The 16057-nt window shown below is 38.2% G+C and overlaps 1 protein-coding gene across 1 annotated transcript; it reads left to right on the forward strand.

Moving 5' to 3' along the window:
- The first annotated feature begins 209 nt into the window (after positions 1-209).
- fundc2 (fun14 domain containing 2) lies at positions 210-13592 on the forward strand. Its single transcript, XM_078412347.1, has 5 exons — positions 210-316; positions 5596-5752; positions 6852-6927; positions 7973-8101; positions 11020-13592. Exons 1-5 carry the CDS (start codon positions 241-243, stop codon positions 11095-11097), a joined length of 516 nt encoding a protein of 171 aa, XP_078268473.1. The 5' UTR covers positions 210-240; the 3' UTR covers positions 11098-13592.
- The last annotated feature ends 2465 nt before the right edge of the window (positions 13593-16057 follow it).

The raw sequence follows: 16057 nt of genomic DNA on the forward strand, positions 1-16057 counted from the left end.
CATGGCAAATTATTGTTGATACATCACAAATATTAATTCCTCTTTTTGCAACGTTCATTAAAACATCTAGAAATCTGTCGACACCGGCCGCGAATGGGATTCAATCACAATGTATTACATAGAAGGGGGGCAAAAGATGCACAGGGTGCTTGCAACCCTGCAGCAGGGTCTGCAACCAAAGATAATAATAGAGCAGCAACTGGGGTCAATGATTGACAGAGCCCTGGGAGCGGGGGCGGGATGTGGATGAGGTCATCTCCGCTGGTCTGTTTCCAGGTGAGAGGGCAGGACGGAATGGCGGCGGCGGCGGCAAACGGTGAGGAAAGGGGCTGGCGGACAGTCTGTGCTGGGGCGGGGGCAGGTGGAGGCCTGAGCGTAAAATCGATAGGGGGCGGGCAGGCAAAGGGCAGGGAACCAGGAGCAGGGTGAGAGAGGCAGGTTTACAGCATTACACACCACTTTGTACGTGGTGGGGCTGCAGGGAGGGCCCGACTCTTCGCACAGCAGGAGCCCAGACAGTGAGTGCGGGCAGTTATAATCATAACAGAGGCAGAGGCAGAGCGATGGATGGAGGGGGTGGCCACCGGACCCTTCTACCGACCCGCTGAGATTCCCCAGCACTTTGCTGTTCGCTCAGGATTCCAGCATCTGCATTCTATTGTGTCTCCATGCAGTTATAATGTTGGCAGAAGCTGAGTGCCAACTGGAAATTTATATGTCTATAATATAATATAATATAATATAATATAATATAATATAAAGCAATGTGATACCACCAATGCACGGTGATAGTACCTGATCCCCAGTCTATAATATGGACGATGTAAGGGCCACTGTGCCGCCCTTATCTATTTATCACTATTTATCTACAATTAAACAGTTCAATTTAACTGAAAATAAATCAATGTCAAAGTTGATCAGCACGGGTGTCAGGGGTTATGGGGAGAAGGCAGGAGAATGGGGTTCAGAGGGAAAGATAGATAGATCAGCTATGATTGAATGGTGGAGTAGACTTGATGTGCTGAATGGCCTAATTCTGCTCCTATAACTTATTGATTTATGCGTTGGGCCAAATGGCCATGCTGTAACAGAGTAGGCAAAGGGGTTAATTAAGAGGGGGACATTGGAGCATGAAAGAAAGCTTGTGGGGAGTATAAAAACTGACTGTAAAGGCTTCTTTAGATATGTGGTGGAAAAAAGTAGTGAAGACAAATGTAGATCCCTTACAGTCAGAAACAGGTGAATTTGTAATGGGAAACAAGAAAATGGCAGACCATTTAAACAAGTACTTTGGTTCTGTCTTCACTAAGGAAGACACAAACAATCTCTGAGAAATGCTAGGGGACCAAGGATCTAATGGGAGGGAGGAACTGAAGGGAATCCACATTAGACAGGAAATGGTGTTAGGTAAACTGTTAGGACTGAAGGCAGATAAATCCCCAGGGCCTGATGGTCTGTATCTCAGAATACTCAAGGAGGTGACCCTAGAATTTGTGGATGCATTGGTGATCATTTTCCAATGTTCTATAGACTCTGGATCAGTTCCTGTGGACAGGAGGATGGCTAATGTAACCCCACTTTTAAAGAAGGAAGGGAAGGAGAAAATGGGGAACGATAGACCAGTGGCTTTACATCAGTAGTGGGGAAGATGTTTGAGTCGATTATTAAAGATGTAATAGCAGCACAGTTGGAAAGTAGTGACAGGATCGGTCAAAGTCAGCATGGATTTATGAAGGGGAAACAATGCTTAACTAATCTTCTGGAATTTTTTGAGGATATAACAAGTAGAATGGATAGGGAGAGCCAGTGGATGTCGTGTATCTGGACTTTCAAAAACCTTTGACAAGGATCCACACAAGAGATTAGTGTGCAAAATTAGAGCACATGGTACAGGGGGGAGGGTATTGACATGGATAGAGAACTGGTTGGCAGACAGGAAGCAAAGATGAGCAATTAACGGGTCCGTTTCAGAATGGCAGGCAGTGATTAGTGGGGTGCCACAAGGCTCAGTGCTGGGACCCCAGTTATTTACAATATATATTAATGATTTAGACGAAGGAATTAAATGTAACATCTCCAAGTTTGCGGATGACACAAAGCTGAGCGGCAGTGTGAGCTGCAATGAGGCAGATGCTATGAGGCTGCAGGGTGGCTTGTTTAGGTTGGGTGAGTGGGCAGATGCAGTATAAATGTAGATAAATGTGAGGTTTCCACTGGTGGCAAGAACAAGAAGGCAGATTATTATCTGAATGGTGTCAGATTAGGAAAAGGGGAGGTGCAATGAGACCTGGGTGTCCTTGATTATCAGTCTCTGAAAGTAAGCATGCAGGTACAGCTGGCAGTGAAGAAAGCAAATTGCATGTTGGCGTTCATAACAAGGGGATTTGAGTATAGGAGCAAGGAGGTCCTACTGCAGTTGTACAGGGCCCTGGTGAGACCACACCTGGAGTATTGTGTGCAGTTTAGGTCTCCTAATTTGAGGAAGGACATTCTTGCTATTGAGGGTACCTACTTAGGTTCACCAGGTTAATTAATCCTCAGGATGGCAGAACTGACATATGATGAAAGAATGGATCGACTGGGCTTATATTCACTGGAATGTAGAAGGATGAGATGGGATCTTATAGAAGCATATAACATTCTTAAGGGATTGGACAGGCTCGATGCAGGAAAAATGTTCCCCATGTTGGGGGAGTCCAGAACCAGGGGTCACAGATTAGGAATAAGAGGTAGGCAATTTAGGACTGAGAGGAGGAAAAAAGTTTTCACCCAGAGAGTTGTGAATCTGTGGAATTCTCTGCCACAGAAAGCAGTGGAGGCCAATTCACTGGATGTTTTCAAGAGAGTTAGATATAGCTCTTGGGACTAATTGAATCAAGGGATATGGGGAAAAAGCAGAAATGGGGTACTGATTTTGGATGATCAGCCATGATCATATTGAATGGCGGTGCTGGCTTGAAGGGCCGAATGGCCTACTCCTGCACCTATATTCTATTTTTCTAACAGTTTGTATTATGACTTTCAGTGGTTGGCCATTAATTCTTTAAACTGGCTTCCAATCCTACGACTGGCCTGTAAAAACGAAACTGTTGTGAATATGGTGGACAACAAAATGCTGCAGTAATTCAGTGGGTCAGGCGGCATCCCTGAAGAACATAGGTGATGTTTTGGGTCTGGATGCTTCTTTTAAAAAATTGAGATGTTTTTCAATCTGAAGCATTGGCAAGCTTTGATATTATGGTGATAATGTTGCAACTTTCATTTTTTGCCATTATTACAGCATTAAAATGTACACACTGACCCAGTCTTTCCCCACAGGCTGCAATAGTCATACAACGTGGAATTGGGCCCTTCAGTCCAACTTGCCCACGCCAACCAACATGCCCCATCTAAACTAGTCCCACGCCTGCTTTTGGCTCATATTCCTCTAAATCTACCCTATCCATGTACCTGTCTAAATTGTTTCCTAAAAGTTGTGATAGTACCTGCCTCAACTACCTCCTCCGGCAGCTTGTTTCGTACACCCTTTGTGGAAGAAAAGTTACCCCTCGGGTTCCTATTACATCTTCCCCCCCCCCCCCCCCCCCCCACTTCATCTTAAACCTATGTCCTCTGGTTCTCAATTCCCCAACTTTGGGCTAAAGACTGCATTTACCTGATTTATTCCTCATGATTTTGTAATTCCTCATGATTTTGTTTATTTTTTACTGTATTCAAGTCAAATCAATTGATTCATGAAAATTTCAGTATTTATGAATTAGTGTCGAAGTAAAATTTGCTCGCATTACCTCAAAAGTGTAATGTATTTTTGTTGCCTTTTGAAACATTCATTTGACATTTCAAATTAAATTTGCATGTTACATTCTTTATTTAGTACTGCAGAATTCAAATTATACTTTTTCCTACCCATGAGAATTCTTCCCTGGTCATGGGTGGGGTATGGTTATTGATGGTGGTTGACTCAACTACAGATTTTAGTCTGGATGAGAGGTCGGCCACTTAAAGATGAAATAAGTAGAAATATCTTCTCTTGGAGTTGTGGTTCTTTAGAATTCTCCACCCTAGGGAACTTTAGATGCTGAGTTATTAAGTATATTCAAATGTTTCTTTAGACTCAAGGGGAACTGTGTTGAAAACTGAAATTAATGTCAAAGATCAAAAGTCATATTTTCATCGAATCATAGAATAGTCCCCATGTCATGGTTTTATTTATGTTCTTGGGTCTGTCAGAATTTTTAAATGTGCATGGCGGCTTGGCCATCCTTTGGACATCAATATAACTCTATGTCTGAGATTTTTTCAAACTGATAACTCAGAGAACTAACTTTAAGAAGTCAACATTAAACAAAAATGAATTTTCCTGGTCAGCAGCATTTACTGTTTAATCCTGAGTGCATATGCCAAGCCATTAGGGTTTTCCTTCGAAAGCTGTCTGCGCTAATCCTTCTGTTGACTTCCCTGTTTAGGTGCACCTCTGGGGACAGATCACATAGTATTGAAGATTACAGTTTTAAAAATTATTTCCTTATTAACCTTGTTTATTAACATTTTTATTCCAAAGTAGATGTGTAAAATGATCGATATTTTGCAAACAGGAAATATTAGTTTGTGAACAAATGTTGCGTTGAGCTGTTATCAAAATGAATTCCTGAGTTATGAACATCCCAATAAACATTTCTTTAGACAGTTTCGCCCCACCCTACCATTTAATGGCACACAGAGCTAGTGTGTACTAACAGCTGCTAGTGTCCATCATGTCACATTAGGTGAATTGAAATCCTGCAAGCGTTCTTTCAATGGTTGGAATTTATTGAAAAGTGACAGTAGATGTGAGGTGTTTGGAATTAAACAGCAGGATCATTAAATCTTGAACCCTAGTTTAAGCTTTCATTTTTGAAGTTGAAAAGATTTGGGACATCGCCTTCTGTGTAACCATCACACTAAGATTCTAAAAGGTGCTACTCTGCAGATTGAAATGATGCTCAACAATTTTCAAGCATTTCTCACAACATTATAGAATGTTTAGTTTTTGATCTCCAAATATTATGTTGCTCTGTACATCCACATTTCTCTGCCCAAATTTTATGTTTGTATGTTGCACCCTCAAATGGAACAATTCTTTTTGGGCTTTGGGACTATTATGCCATTAGACCGGTTCATAAACGTTTTACACAATACATTGTAATGGATAGCAGCTCATGAATATTGGGGGGAAAAAAGAGGAGATGCAGAGTTGCATTATTTCCATAGTACGGTGTTTGATTTCATAAGCCAAATGGTGTTATGTATGTTCTGTAATTTAATAAATCAAAATTCATATTTATTAGCATATTAAAAATGATTACCAGAGCGTAGCTCTTGATTTGGAATGTAACATCAGTAGATTGCACTTAGCATTATTCAGGATGGCTGTTGCAAAGTGCATTCTTATTCAATGTCCAATAAGATTATTCAATCCATTAAGATTATATACGTGAACAACTGGCAGTTCATCAACCAGATGTTATTCTGCAGTTTGGAAGAGTGTAACACTGTGGACAGGACATCTATATGTTCAACCAAGACAAAAGCTTAGATTTTGTTATTTTTCTCTAGATCAGGGTAATGAAGGTGAGCAGTTTGAGGTGTTAGATTTGGCTGAATATGCCAAACGACAAAGATGGTGGAACCGATTCTTTGGAAGAAACTCTGGACCTATTGCTGAGAAATATACAGTAGCAACACAATTGATGATTGGAGGAGCCAGTGGATGGTAAGCTAAAAACGTTTTTAAAATATGGCCTTCAGCAGGGAATATTCTATTCTGCTCAATTTATTTTATATTCACAGTAAATTGAGACTTGGAAGAGGTTGTGATATTGTGGATTTTATTGCTACGTTATAGATTAACTTGGTCAAAATATCGAGCGAAAATCTTTCTAAATTCATTTTTGCTGTTTTTTAAATGGATAGATAAATGGGAGAATTTCCATTACAGTGCAGTCCCAGTGAATAAATTCTGCGTGATCTAATTTCACAAATCAAATGTAATATTTTTTTTAAAGTGAAGTATAACATCCACGGTACTAGTAGAAATCAGGTACTGATAAACTACCTGAATGAAAAGAAACAGATTCATGAACCCAAGACTATATTTCTGGTTGGATATCACTGGTTCTTTTAAAATTGCTTTCTGACTACACCAATAACATTTTTTTCTGGATGTGCTCCCACCAGGTTTTATTCGAGAAAGTATTCAAAGCATGTTACAGATCTCAAGCTTCAAGACTTGAAGACTTGGCTGGAAATGTTGTGTTGGAAAATGGAACAATATTAAAAATCTGTCAGCAATATGAAATCATTTCAATTCACAAAGCTCTGATGGCTCGGAGCTTTACTGAACTTTGGATGGTTTGATATGGCCATCATGGACTGTCTCAATTCCATGCCGTTGGAATTTTGTACGATCTTCTGCTTTATAATGTTCAATTTTGGCATTGCAGCCAATTTAAGTTCACAGCCCCATGTTTTGGTGGTTTGGTTGTCATTTTGTTCACTGTAATAACTTGTAAATGCTAGTTTGCACATCCCTTCCTTTTATCGTCAAGTGAATCTAACATCAAATAAAATCTTGATGATACATAGTAGATCGGGAAATGTTTGCGGAAAGAACAACATTTTTGAAAGATAATTGATCTGAAATGTTAGCTCTTTCTCCCTCCATTGAGTTGCCTGACCTGTTGAGTGTTAACAGCACTTTCTGTTTGTCTTCCAGATTTTCACTACCTACACTATTTTGCTTTTCCAATATATGGGAAATCTGTTAAAAAATACAGTTCTTAAATCAAATTAAATTTCTGGAACTTTTGCAGGTGTGCAGGCTTCCTCTTTCAGAAAGTTGGAAAATTAGCTGCAACTGCAGTTGGTGGAGGCTTCTTCTTGCTGCAGGTGAGAGTGGGTTGTTGACTTGATATGTCAAAAATAGCTAAGGAATGGAAAGATTATTTTCATATCTGAGGAAGCAGTTCAGCAGGAGAAAGAAATTGGGGATGTGTAGGTAAAGAAAAGCAACTGGTTCATATTTGCTATTTGGACAAATGAAGCGCAATCGTACCATACCTGTAAAGCAAAGGATAGGCATTTAATTAGCATTAGGGAATTCAGACTTAAAGACATAAATTCTTGGTGGTTTTTGAAGTCCAAATACATAGTGCTAAATACATTAATTCATTCCTGGATGGCTTGGTGTATACAAAATATGCAATTTGTAGTGTTTTCCTTCTGCAGGTGAGAGTTGTTGAAAATGGTTGAGCAATTGCTGGCTATTGAGCTCGTTACATAGAAAGATTTCTGGGCTTGGCATAGCAGCTTTCTTCACATAGAGTGATAATGAGGAGAACTGTAGAATTCAGCTGATCTATCAACATATGGAGCAGATGATACCAGTACCCAGCAATACCCTGAATTTGCAGTGTCAGCTAGTATGCACTAAACCACACTGCCTGCCACCTTCCAAATTAAGTGATTACACTGCATTTGCATTTTTGCGGTTGCCCGAGGTCTTTACTATGCTGTTTATTTCTGATTTTCATGCCATTAACAAAGTTTGAAAACTTTTATATCAAACCACAGAGTAGCTGCAGAAATTGTTTGAAGATGTATCTGGAAACTTAAAGGATGAATGATGTCCAATTAGCTCTGTCGTCTGTTGGATGGCAGATCATTGTGGTAGAAGGCTAGGTAGTTGTAGAAGGCAGCATTTTGTGTCTACCAACTAAGTATTCACAACCTTGTTTACATTATCCTATCTAACATGGAGAGAGCAAAATAAATACTGTTCAGAGGAGAGAGATTTTTTCCCTCTAGTAGGGTAGGGAGGAAAAAAACATAGCATTAGTATGTTGCAAGATATGCAAGACTTAGCACCATTTCAAATATGCATTTATCCATTTGTAAAAATGGTGTAGTAATAATCGAGTTTTTTTTTCCCCAGGTTGCCAATCACACAGGATACATCACTGTGGACTGGAAACGAGTAGAGAGAGATGTGAATAAGGCAAAAAAACAGTTGAAAATTGGCAAAAATAAGGTTACTTCGGAAGTACACGGTGCATTTGATGAGGTAGGGAGATAATGAAGTATAAGTATATTGGAGTAATTTGCCATTTAGCCGTGTTAACCAAATACAGGCCAGAATAATAAATACAAACTATTGCTGTTCTTTTGTTGTTTTCTTAGTTTAATCCCCTTCGAAGAAGCTGAATACTTTAATTTTGGTCTAAGTGACATGTTTAAACTAATAGGAAATATTATTATAGATTGATGCTGCCATATATCAAAGCATATGTGGGATTCCTGAAAGATAAAACTGAATAGATTTTTTTATTGCTTTGAGGACTGTCATTTATTTCAGTTATGACATTGTTTCAACCTTAAATTGCTTTCCTGTAAACTACCGTTCTATCCATCACATCCCTGTTTAAGGACAACCGTAACCGTTCAGTTGTGTTGCTTTCCACCAATTCCTGTTTTTTTAATCTTAAAATTTTATTAATTCCCCTTGCTCCCAGATTAAATATTCTGAAATGCTTTCTTGCATTTTGGATGCAGTTGTATTAAAGGAAACTTTACCTGTACTTCCCCCCTTGCCCCCATCCAAGGACCCTGACAGTCTTTTCAGGTGAGGCAGAGGTTCACTTGCACCTCCTCCAACCTCATCTACTGTATCCGCCGTTCCAGGTGTCAACTTCTGTACATCGTTTCGCTGAACACCTCCGCTCAGTCCGCTTTAACCTACCTGATCTCCCATTTGTTCAGCACTTTAACTCCCCCTCCCATTCCCAATCTGACATTTCTGTCCTGGGCCTCCTCCATTGTCAGAATAGCCCCTGCTTTCCCTCTCCATCCCCTCCCCCTTCCAAGTTCTCCCACCAGTCTTACTGCCTCCTACTACATTCTATCTCAGTCCCGCCCACTCCCCTGACATCAGTCTGAAGAAGGGTCTCGACCTGAAACATCACCCATTCCTTCTCTCCAGAGATGCTGCCTGTCCCGAGTTACTCCAGCATTTTTTGTCTACATTAAAGGAAACTGTTACACCGTTACATGTTTCCTGCAGAGAAAGATTGTGGAAAATATGATGCAGTAATGGGATTGTCAATTTGTGAAGGGCAGAGGTATAAATACATTTGAGTGCATCCAGTATGGAAAAAGCAGACAGGTGTATGAGTATATTTATCTCGTGGGCAGATCTGGAAAGAGTGCTAAATAAAATAGTTTAAATGCAAAGTTTGCATCAAATATATGAGGTTAGTCCTGTAAATTACTAGTCCTTGTCTCCTTGTAGTAGTTTTGGTTTTGCACTTGATGCATATGTTGACTGGAATTAATGTCTGTTAATCAGTTCAAATGTTTCCTTGTTACAGAAATTGAGAACATTGCAAATTTTTTCTATTTGTTACTTTTCTTTCAACCACATTAATTTCATACCTAAATACTTATATGTGCATTGTTGATCTGATAGTAATTTATTCACATATCTTTCTGCCTTAGGAACACTACATATTCTTATGCTATTTCCTTCCGATGAGCATCACAGTTCAGTCCAATTCTTGCTTTGGTGCTTTGTTCTTGCGAGTAAAGCACCAAGGCAAATTCCTTGTATGTATGTATATATACTTGGCTAATAAAATTTATTCAATTCAATTATGCAAATTGTTGTACTTGTTTCCATAGTCCCAAACTCTTAATGCTCTTCCTCAATCTTTTTCCAAAGTAAACTCTTCTCTCCAATTTTCCACTTTATTTCCTGCAACTTATTCTCTCTTACAGGCTTTCATCTGTAAGTTTTTCATTTGCAAAATTATGCCCTGTATGACCATTAACATTATTAATACATGTTAAAAAGAGCTATGGTTTTTAAACTGATCTGTGGGGGATACCACTTTACATTTCCTTTCATTTTGGAAAAAATAACTGGCACTATTTTCTCCCCTTTACCCATTTCTTCAATCTAATTGTCACTTCAGCTGACAAGATTATTTTGTGTAATCTTATCAAATATTTTTTCAAAAGTGTACTAACATATCAACATTATACTCGTCTGCAGTAGTGGGTGGCAGGGTGACCCAGATTTGATCCTGACCTCAGGTTCTGTCTGCGTGGAGTTTGCAATTCTCCCTGTGATCGCGTGGGTTCCTCTAGGTGCTCTAGTTTCCTCCCACATCCCAAGACATGTCCTTTGTAAATTTCCTCAAGTGTGTAGGGAGTGGTTGCAAAAGTGAGTTAACATGAAACTGGTGTGAACAGGTGATCGATGGTCAGCGTGGACGGTGGACAGAAGGGCCTGTTTCTGGGCTTTATCTCTAAACTAAACTGCTTTCTTAACAAAAAATTCAAGCACCCTTATCATACCAAATTACTATTTCACCATTTCACCACTAGCTAATTTGTATATAAAAAAAGGAATCAATATATCTTCTAAAATTTTCTTCTATCCTTTCTATCTCTAAATAGGTCTTCCCTCACCTATTGCCAACTTTATTACCATTTTCAAAGAAATATAAAATGTTGCAATCTTCTGACACTACTCCCATTGCAAGAATTAAGAGATGGTGCACATAACTTTTGCAAATTATTTCATTATTTCCTTAAATCATCCAAGGAAATTGATTCTGAGCCCAGCCGAAGAACTGTCCTTGATAGGCACAAAAATTGCTGGAGTAACTCAGCGGGACAGGCAACATCTCTAGAGAGAAGGAATGGGTGACGTTTCTGGTCGAGACCCTTCAGACTGATCTTCAGTCTGAAGAAGGGTCTCGACCTGAAGATCAGTCTGAAGAAGGGTCTCTACCTGAAATGACACCCATTCCTTCTCTCCAGAGATGCTGCCTGTCCCACTGAGTTACTCCAGCAATTTTTGTGTACATCTTCGATTTAAACCAGCATCTGCAGTTCTTTCCTACACAACTGTGTCCTTGAGTTCTCCAGATGCTGTGATAGAATGCTAACCAGTATTTTATTTTCTCTTCCACCACATAGGTGACCGTGTTTGTGAAAAAGAACATTGTCCTCACGGGTGGTTTTGTTGGTGGCTTCCTAATTGGACTTGCATCATGAAGATGAGTTGAACATGTTATTTTGACTGAAGAACTATACTCCATAATTACTTCCATCTCTACCCTCAAAAGCATTTATAGATTGTGTGCATTGTGTGCCCCGCAGATCAGCGCTGAGCAAGTGGCTTCAATATATTGTACCGAAGGAAATTTTGCATTACTGAATTCCTGGTTTTGTGATGCTTAACGATTTAAATCGCCAACATTTGTTTGTCTTTATTTGGAACTATAATCAAAATGCATGGTTGCACTCATTGAGGAATTAGACTTAAATTTTAACCTGACCTACATTCACAATATGATCGCACATTCAAGACCCCTTTCCTGCGGAATAAAGAAATCTTGTTTCATTTTGTTTAGAAATTGAACTTTTAATCCCATGTAAATTCTGAACTAAAAATTACTTGTTTTTGCATGTTTGTTAAACTACATGGCACTAACAATATGTTGTTAAAAATTGCTATTTGTGAAGACTACACACTCCCTATGCTGATACTTTATAAGGATTGGAAGTTAATTCATTAGCGCAGCTGGCAGAATGATATGGGTGTATTGACAAATTCAATACGATGTTGAGTTTAAAAGGCCAAATGCCTGAGATTGTTGAAAAATAAAAATGCAGTTTTAGAAGCTAAGTTTAATTTTTAACTCCCATTTTCTTCTGTTTTGTCCTTTTGAATATCATTTCTGTGTTCTAATTTTTTGATGTCACTCCCCATGTATCTTTTCTGACTTATTAATTGTTTTCAAATCATGTGCTCCTGAGCAAAACCTACTTCATTATATGCATTTTCAGAAGCTGCTTATCGATCCATTGCTGCAGTGCAGCTCGGAATTATAACTTGCTATGCCTCAGCATTTAGAAAGTAAGAATAAATTTAAGATGTCAAGTACCCCATGTCATGGTAAAAGGTACTGTGGCAATCTATATCATATTAACACTTTAAACTATTAATCTGTGTCATGTCACTGATTTGTGATGCTTGCCTTTACTACCGTTGTACCATCAAGTCAGGTCCTAGGTTTGTGTCTAACTCCAGGGACTTCATTGCAACCCTTGCGTGATTGCTGAATTGATGAAGCTGCTGTCTTTCCACTGTTATTTGCAGTGAGGCTCTATCTGTTCTCAGGTGCTTTCTGCATATGAATTTATGTTACTGAGTGGAGTCTTGTGTGTAAATTTGGCTGAATCAGTTTGAGCATACAAAGTACTTAATTGGCTATGGTGATATTTGATACATTGGAACATTTTACTGCAACTTTGTCAACTTGAACATGTAGATTTGAAAGTGAGCCAACTATTGGTAGCCCACATTAATGTGTTTTCCATATGAAAATGGAAGATGAGACAAGAGTGCATTTATGGTGCAGATTCTAAAAACCTGTACATCTTTAACACATTTATACTGATAATTGGATGAATTGGTTATTTAAAAAAATATATAGCCCTTCACATAGAGTTTTGCCAAAACAATTTAGAATTGATATTGAACATAATTTCACCATTACCTAATGTCATATTTTTTATTGTAGTTTATTTTCCAGTATTTAATTTCTTATTTACAAATTTAGGTGGTCACTTCCAGTCGAACAGCCTGGTGGATTTTCTGCTCCCAATTTATTAAATATAAGCACCCTAAAATTCCTTTCCAGATTTGATATGAAGTGCAAGCTGTCAAACGCAAGTCAGATTGTTTGCATCAGCAGTACATAGCCTGTTCAAGAATTGTTTATTTCCTTTAGGTAAACATTTGAACCAATTGAACATCAAAGTGCACACAATCCTCTGCCCCAGAATTTCAATACTTTAGCTAAAGGTCTTATCCTGCCTTTACCAGCAATGATTTTATCATCCAGATAATTTGCAATAGGGAGTCAATTTCTTTAAAGTTTTTGCACCAATCTCAATTTTATCCTTCATTCCGGGTTCTTTCAAAAACTAAAGATTAATTGTACACAACTGTACATATATGTCACAAATGTATAGGAATAGTCCTAGTTTTTGAAACACTGCTTCTTGAAAGGCCATGCCTTCCAAATTAAGTGTTATTGTATTAGATTTTCAATTTGCAATGGGATTGTGGACAATTACTGCTGCAGTCTATGTTTATTTACAGAAATGTACATTCGTCAAATTGTATTTGCTCATATTTCTAGCCAAGAGTCAGTCCATACACAGGCAATTTTCTTGATTGAAAATATCAACACTTTTGAGACTTTGATAGATTTGTCTCTGAATTAGAAATGAAGCTGGAGGGCATTTTTTAAATATTGTCCCAGTCTAGTCCATTAATGAGTGTCAAGGTGACATGCAATCTGACTTTTCTGTTTATCAAATTTTCCTGCTGCAGGTGTTTGCTTGACTCAGTATCTTGCCACTTTGTGACTCTTGTTCATTTTTATTTATGATTGTAATTTTGGTAACAGTATTATTTCTTGAAAGTGTGCAATGTCAATGTGGTGTTAAGAAAGCGCACCATAAAGGAGTTTTATGAAGTGTGTTTCACATTTCCTTCTGTATTAATTTTCACCCAGTGATATCCTAATAAAGCCTATATCCATTTGGTAGTGATGAGCTATTGCAGATGGCCAGTGGACTGAAGGGCTTGTTTCAGGCCTGTATAATTATATTACTTCAATATGATTTCAATACCTGCCAAGCAACAATTAGTGTAAATTATTACCAGCCTGCTCAATTATTTGCATGCATTTACTGCCCCTGGAATTGCTCTGTAAGTTGGGCAGCATCTGTAAAAGGAAAACAGTTGATAGTTTGGGTTGATGGCCTTTCATCACAACCAGGAAAAGTCGGAAAATGAACAAGTAGAAAAAGACAAAAAAAGGAGGAATATAGGGAGAATATGTTGTAGGCTGGAGATTGGCACATGGGAGTAATTCTGAGTGGAATAGGATAACCTTTGCAGTGGTAACGTCCAAATAGTGTTTAAAAAGAACATATTTGACACCCTGTGCGGGGATGGGATACAAGGAAAAGAATATAGAATAAAACATTAAGCTAATTGTGCTTGTCTTTGCTGGAGATATTCTATGAGACTTTTAGAGAAGGGAGTGGGGTTTTCTCCCTTTAAGTTATGTGATCATTGTACTCTTCACGTTAAGGAGGCTGGCAGTTTTATCTAATGTTTCATTTGCTGCCCATCAAAATATCATCCACATTAATAGTTGATGCTATTGGTGTGATTTGATCAGAATATTTGTGCAAAGGCAGATAAGACAAAAAAAATTGGCAATTGCCAAATCTTGGGATGTTCTTTTAAAAGTACTGTATGTTTGGGTAAAAACAGTGCATAAGATTGTATTCTAATGGTGCCCTTTTAAATGTCTTGATTAAACAAGAGAATCTGAATGCAGGCATTGTATATGTACTGCTTCTTGAGTTTTAATTTTTTTTCTGGATTTTAACTACCATTAGGAATTTTAATTATTTGCCCATGTCTGACTGCCCTAAAAAGTCCGAATGGACCTGCTTAAACTAAAGAGTAAAGTGTACATTGAATGTTATTGGATGGAAAAATTTGGGATTTTAACCTCAGGACAAAGACCCTTTTATTTAGTATTCCCATGCACATATTGCCCTTGTTCCATTGAGTGGAGCTTTTGAGGGCTGCAACAAAAAAAACTCTTTAATAAGCATAGCTTAAGAAGACATAATATAATGTAGTTAATATAAACACATAACTAGCTTTACTGTCATTCTGAGAAGATTTCAAAAGTTTGCACACAAAGTAGTGAGCTTCTCTATATGGTGATAAAGTAGAAGATTTTTGAACCAAGCAACTAACTGCGTGTTATATTTGGGAGGAAAGCTACAATGGGCTAAAGGGCCTGCCGCATATCTTTTCAGAACAATGTAGAAAAATAAAGCAGCCCTGAACCAGATAAATGCTGAAATGCAGCCTGTTAAATAAACTGGTGTCCAATCGGGACAGACATCTAATTACAGACTGAATTACATAACTAATTCTGTATTTCTCTCAGCCATAGTGTACACACAATAAGCCTCCATATTTATTAGTTAAGATCTTCCTTTTTCTTGCACAGAAAAAAAAGAATGTAGCAGCAGGATTAGGTATTTGTCCTCCACTGGTAATTGTATGATTTTGACCAATTAATTATCTCTCTCAATATTAAATTCCTGCTCTGCCATTTCCACTGATACTTTGTATCCATAAATCCATCTACTTGTTCTTAAATAAATTCAGCAACTTGGCTTCCACTACTTTCTGGCGTAGGACATTTTTTGAAGATATTCCCAGCCAAGGGAAACATCATCATTGCTTCATCTTGTCAACATTTCTCCATTTCAATGCAATCCCCCTCATTAACCTCCAATGACTGGAAAATAATATTTCTCCTCACTACAAGGCTCAATGATTGATTATACAGAAAAATGTTTAAAATGTCACATCATTCAGAATTAGAGCTTTACATAAATCACTTATAAAAATGGTCAACAGGAACTCAGTTTGTAAAACTACAAGGTCAATGCAAAGGGTGAATTTTCTAAAGCTCATTTTGTACTCCCTAGAATCCACAATATATTTGACATATATTCTTAAATAGAATCTGGGTTAGTGGTGCCAATGTCAATTCCAATGCTATACTCCACTCTTCAATTAAATGTCAGGATTTAACCTGAGCCACTGTATGTGTGCGATTATACTACCCATTAGTCTGATGGGCAGAATCCACATGCACTTTCACTTCACTTCACAGAATCTGATCAGCATAGTTTCTCCAACACAGCACAGATTTACTAAATATTGAACCCATTAGGTTAAAACTGCTAAAACCAAAACAGTGTAACATGCTCGCTATTGTGTTGGTTGCTAATGCTGCAAGATCGGAAATGAGTCAAGACACACATCCCAACCTCTGTTTGGAATTACTGCTCATATGGGAAAGTGGACAAATAATTGAATTGCACTGGACTATACTAC

This window comes from Rhinoraja longicauda, chromosome 15, assembly GCF_053455715.1.
Source record: "Rhinoraja longicauda isolate Sanriku21f chromosome 15, sRhiLon1.1, whole genome shotgun sequence".
NCBI lineage: Eukaryota > Metazoa > Chordata > Chondrichthyes > Rajiformes > Arhynchobatidae > Rhinoraja > Rhinoraja longicauda.

Excerpts from the sequence above, each read along its gene's own strand:
- fundc2 (XM_078412347.1), top strand. The coding sequence starts at position 241 with ATGTGGATGAGGTCATCTCCGCTGGTCTGTTTCCAGGTGAGAGGGCAG. Across the intron at positions 317-5,595 it reads GGCGGCGGCGGCGGCAAACG|ATCAGGGTAATGAAGGTGAG; the intron begins GTGAGGAAAGGG and ends ATTTTTCTCTAG. Across the intron at positions 6,928-7,972 it reads GAGGCTTCTTCTTGCTGCAG|GTTGCCAATCACACAGGATA; the intron begins GTGAGAGTGGGT and ends TTTTTTCCCCAG.